The 5,717-nt window shown below is 43.8% G+C and overlaps 1 protein-coding gene across 1 annotated transcript; it reads right to left on the reverse strand.

Annotated features, from left to right (window-relative positions):
* Positions 1–4,823: 4,823 nt before the first annotated feature.
* LOC311143872 (tubulin alpha chain-like) lies at positions 4,824–5,282 on the reverse strand (the record flags this gene model as incomplete). The annotated part of the gene is made up of 1 exon (XM_084179743.1): positions 4,824–5,282. One exon carries the CDS (start codon positions 5,280–5,282, stop codon positions 4,824–4,826), a length of 459 nt encoding a protein of 152 aa, XP_084035869.1.
* Positions 5,283–5,717: the final 435 nt, after the last annotated feature.

The raw sequence follows: 5,717 nt of genomic DNA on the forward strand, positions 1-5,717 counted from the left end.
AATGTCATCTGGTCTGATGAAACAAAAATAGAACTGTTTGGCCATAATGACCATTGTTATGTTTGGAGGAAAAAGGGGGTAGCATCATGAAGCACGGGGGTGGCAGCATCATGCTGTGGGGGTGCTTTACTGCAGGAGGGACTGGACTAACCTGTACCCGCACATTGACTCGGTACCCCCTGTATAAAGCCTTTTATTTTTTTTATTTTTTTTACTTTTTTTTACTTTAGTTTATTTAGTAAATCTTTTCTTAACCCAATTTCTTAAAACTGAATTGTTGGTTAAGGGCTTGTAAGTCAGCATTTCACGGTAAGGTCTACACCTGTTGTATTCGGCGCATGTGACAAATATAATTTGATTTGATTTGATTACTGTGCATCACTCGGGGCAAAACATACATACCCTAATGTAAGAAAATACATGTGCCAAAGGCCTTTCTATGTTCTGAAATGGCATGCAGAGCTCTGGTGGAACTCATCGAAACTCTGCAAAGATGCCAAGAAACAACATTTGATTTAGATATGTGGTATGAAACATGTTGTGATATTATATATTCTGAAATGGGAAAAGATTATGCGAATAAAGAATACATCCCCAAGTCCAGGAAAGTTTACAAGCCGAACAAGCCTTATTGGAATGAGGAGTTACGGGATCTATGGTCTGTAATGTACAAGGCTGGGTACTTGTTTTTTACAGTGTAAAGATGGGAATACAAGAGAACATTTTAGGAAGGAATTTAAGAAAAAACACAATGTGTTTACATTTACATTTCTGTCATTTAGCAGACGCTCTTATCCAGAGCGACTTACAGGAGCAATTAGGGTTAAGTGCTTTGCTCAAGGGCACATCAACAGATTTTTCACCTAGTCGGCTTGGGGATTAGAACCAGCGACCTTTCGGTTACTGGCACTTAACCACTAAGCTACCTGCCGCCCCTTGTTGTTTGATAAGAGACTGCGCCTATTCAAACAGAGATATCAGAGAGAGCAGTTATTACACCTCGAGGAGATACAGACAAGAAATCCTCAACAGTTTTGGAGCCAAATAAACAAGTTAGGACCAAAACGACATTAAGAAAATTCCAATGGAAATCAGGGAAGAGCAGGGGGGGGGGGGCTGATCTCTGACATTACACAGGTACTTAAGGAGTGGGAGAAGGAAGAGCAGGGGGGGCTGATCTCTGACATTACACAGGTACTTAAGGAGTGGGAGAAGGGGTTTGCTAGTTTGTTCTCAGGTAGCGAAAATGTGTCATATTTTGAGGAATAATTTTATAAAGACAGATGTTCCCTGAGAACTAAACTGGAAAATACAGTGTTAGAACCCTCTTATATATGTGTAACCTCTACTTAATGAGGATCTGTCTGTGACAGACGTTAAGAAGGTGATTGACGCTGCAAAAATGGGAAAGCGTTTGGCATTGATGAACTGCCTAATAAGCTTCCTGCCATCCAGGACCTCTATACCAGGCGGTGTCAGATGAAGGCCCTCAAAATTGTCAAAGACTCCAGCCACTCTAGTCATAGACTGTTCTCTCTGCTACCGCACGGCAAGCGGTACCGGAGTGCCAAGTCTAGGTCCAAAAGACTTCTCAACAGCTTCTACCCCCAAGCCATAAGACTCCTGAACAGCTAATCATGGCTACCCGGACTATTTGCACTGCCCCCCCACCCCATCCTTTTTACGCTGCTGCTACTCTGTTAATTATTTATGCATAGTCACTTTAACTCTACCCACATGTACATATTACCTCAACTACCTCAACTAGCCGGTGTCCCCGCACATTGACTCTGCACCGGTACCCCCCTGTATATATAGCCTCCCTACTGTTATTTTATTTTACTTCTGCTCTTTTTTTCTCAACACTTTTTTGTTGTTTTATTCTACTTTTTTTATAATAAAATAAATGCACTGTTGTTTAAGGGCTGTAAGTAAGCATTTCACTGTAATGTCTGCACCTGTTGTATTCGGCGCATGTGGCCAATACAATTTGATTTGATTTGATTTGATTTTAATAAAGTTTTAAAATCCCCTAAATGAATTGACGTCCTCTATGATTTGCTCCAAATTAGTTTGGAGTACAGTATACTGCCGTCCACTTGGTATAAGTCTATAGTGAATCACGTTCCCAAATCTTCAAAAAATGCCACTGAACTATAGAGGCATACGTTTATTAAGTACGGTCTATAGATGATATTCATCCATCCTCAACAACAGGCTGATGACCTTTCTGGAGGATGAAAACATTCTGGTGGAAGAACAAAAATGGTTTCTGTAAATCCAGAGCCTGTATAGATCATATCTTCTCGGTCTGTACAATAATCAGAAATAGATTGCACCAAGAGAAGCCTACTTTTGCATGTTTCATTGATATCCAGAAAGCTTTTGATTTTGTAAATAGGGATCTTTTAGCCTATAGTTTGTTAAAGACAGGTGTTGATGGGAAATTTAATCACGCAATCCAGTCTCTTTACAAAGTACCAATTGCTTGCGTGCATGTTAATGAATATCGCACAGATTGGTTTCCCTTTGTTACCCTCGGGTGTAAAACAAGGAGTCGCCTTATCACTGACTTTGTCTGCTATGTTTATCAATGATTTGGCTAAATAAGGGATGGGCTGCCAGATGGCGATTTGACACGAAAACAAAATGTAATTAATTCATTCATTTCATTCATGCATTAAGTTTTATCATTGATAAACAGTTCAATATAAACAAAAACATGTATGATGTGTAACTATTTGTAATTTTGAAGTGTTTTTCATGGTTGCAAAGGCAAAGGGACACAAATGCCACTGCAATTCAAGAACAACCCTGGTATGAAAACAACAAGGAAGGGATGGTGTAGGAGAGAGGGGTGGGGGAGGGGAGAGTGGGTGGGGGATGGGAGAGGGGTGGGGGAGGGGAGAGTGGTAGGGGAGAGGGGTGGGGGTGGGGGAGGGGAGATTGATGGGGAGAGGAGGAGGGGTGGGGGAGGGTGGAAGAGAGGGGGAGGGGTGAGTGAAGAGTGGGGGAGGGGAGGGGAGAGTGGTGGGGGGGGAGGAAAGAGTGGTGGGGGGGAGAAGAGTTAAAGGAGTTAGAGAAGAGGAAGATGTTATAAACGGGGAAAGGAAACACACCCCCCCCCCCCCCCCATCTGCCCTACCGAAGCAGAGCACCCTGGTTTTGAGGTTGCAATGCCCTCCAGCGTCCTACAACTTACTGCCCCACCCTCTCCTGCAGTTCAGTTAAACTACCATACGCACAGTCACTACGCAGTGTTTTTAAGACGTTTTTGATTTCTGCTATGAATTCATACCTTTACACGAGAGAGTAATTAGATCAGTATATCTTGATGGTTTCTTTTAAATAGGTGATAACATGCTTGTTATAGACTAGAGGTAAAAGCGTATTTTAGAGGACAGTTATTGCCATCTGTTATGGTAGCTTCTGATGTGTCTAGCTTAGTTCGACTACAGAGGAGGGATGCCATGGTTACCGAGGTGATCTGGTATCTGTGTTGTCTTCCCACTACTTCACTCTCCTACTTTAACCAAGTATTCCATCAAACTGTCTGTTCTCACTGGCTATACACCTGAATAAGAAAATATTTCTCAAACACCTTTTAAGTAATCCTTCTAGGTTGGGGGAGGGGCGACACAAAATATGTTGGGTTACATATATTGGGTGTTGGGTTACGTACAGTGGGGAGAACAAGTATTTGATACACTGCTGGTTTTCCTACTTACAAAGCATGTAGAGGTCTGTAATGTTTTATCATAGGTACACTTCAACTGTGAGAGACGGAATCTAAAACAAAAATCCAGAAAATCACATCACCTACCAACCATTAAGAATTCCGGCTCTCACAGACCTGTTCGTTTTTCTTTAAGAAGCCCTCCTGTTCTCCACTCATTACCTGTATTAACTGCACCTGTTTGAACTCGTTACCTGTATAAAAGACACCTGTCCACATACTCAATCAAACAGACTCCAACCTCTCCACAATGGCCAAGTCCAGAGAGCTGTGTAAGGACATCAGGGATAAAATTGTAGACCTGCACAAGGCTGGGATGGGCTACAGGACAATAGGCAAGCAGCTTGGTGAGAAGGCAACAACTGTTGGCGCAATTATTAGAAAATGGAAGAAGTTCAAGATGACGGTCAATCACCCTCGGTCTGGGGCTCCATGCAAGATCTCACCTCGTGGTAAGAGCATTGAAGATGGGTCGTGGCTGGGTCTTCCAGCATGACAACGACCCGAAACACACAGCCAGGGCAACTAAGGAGTGGCTCCGTAAGAAGCATCTCAAGGTCCTGGAGTGGCCTAGGCAGTCTCCAGACCTGAACCCAATAGAAAATCTTTGGAGGGAGCTGAAAGTCCGTATTGCCCAGCGACAGCCCCGAAACCTGAAGGATCTGGAGAAGGTCTGTATGGAGGAGTGGGCCAAAATCCCTGCTGCAGTGTGTGCAAACCTGGTCAAGACCTACAGGAAACGTATTATCTCTGTAATTGCAAACAAAGGTTTCTGTACCAAATATTAAGTTCTACATTTCTGATGTATCAAATACTTATGTCATGCAATAAAATGCAAATTAATTACTTAAAAATCATACAATGTGATTTTCTGGATTTTTGTTTTAGATTCCGTCTCTCACAGTTGAAGTGTACCTATGATAAAAATTACAGACCTCTACATGCTTTGTAAGTAGGAAAACCTGGAAAATCGGCAGTGTATCAAATACTTGTTCTCCCCACTGTATATAGCCTCTCACAGGATTCTTAGAAAATAAGCTTTAAAGGCACGATAATAAAGCATTTTTCTTGGGAAATGAATTCAATGTCAGTTATTCAATGGATAGCCTAGAAACACGGATAGCCTATAAACATGGATATCCACCTCTTCATCCTCATCTGCCACACTGTCAGTGCCCACCTCTTCATAATCCTTCTCCAGGGCTGCCATGTCTTCTCTGGCCTCAGAGAACTCTCCCTCCTCCATGCCCTCACCAACGTACCAGTGCACAAAGGCCCGCTTGGCGTACATCAGGTCAAACTTGTGGTCCAGACGGGCCCAGGCCTCAGCAATGGCTGTGGTGTTGCTCAGCATGCACACAGCCCTCTGGACCTTGGCCAGGTCTCCTCCAGGAACCACCGTAGGGGGCTGGTAGTTGATCCCCACCTTGAAGCCAGTGGGACACCAGTCCACAAACTGCATACTCCTCTTGGTTTTGTTGGCAGCGACGGCTACATTGACATCTTTGGGAACAACGTCACCGCGGTACAGGAGACAGCAGGCCATGTATTTGCCATCTGATTGGCTGGCTCGAAGCAGGCGTTGGTGATGTCAGTGACTGACAGCTGCTCGTGATAGGCCTTCTCAGCGGAGATGACTGGGGCAGAGGTAGCCAGAGGGGAGTGAATACGGGGGGGGGAGCAAGTGGGATCTTACGTACTGTCACAGATTTACGTACAGAATAATACAAATTGCCCTGAGACCCCAATGTTAATTACTATTACGGGGCTCCAGACTAACAGATTCCTCTGGTGTCCAGACTAACAGATTCCTCTGGTGTCCAGACTAACAGATTCCTCTGGTGTCCAGACTAACAGTTTCCTCTGGTGTCCAGACTAACAGATTCCTCTGGTGTCCAGACTAACAGTTTCCTCTGGTGTCCAGACTAACAGTTTCCTCTGGTGTCCAGACTAACAGTTTCCTCTGGTGTCCAGACTAACA

This window comes from Coregonus lavaretus (assembly GCF_964263955.1).
Source record: "Coregonus lavaretus genome assembly, chromosome: 16".
Lineage (NCBI taxonomy): Eukaryota > Metazoa > Chordata > Actinopteri > Salmoniformes > Salmonidae > Coregonus > Coregonus lavaretus.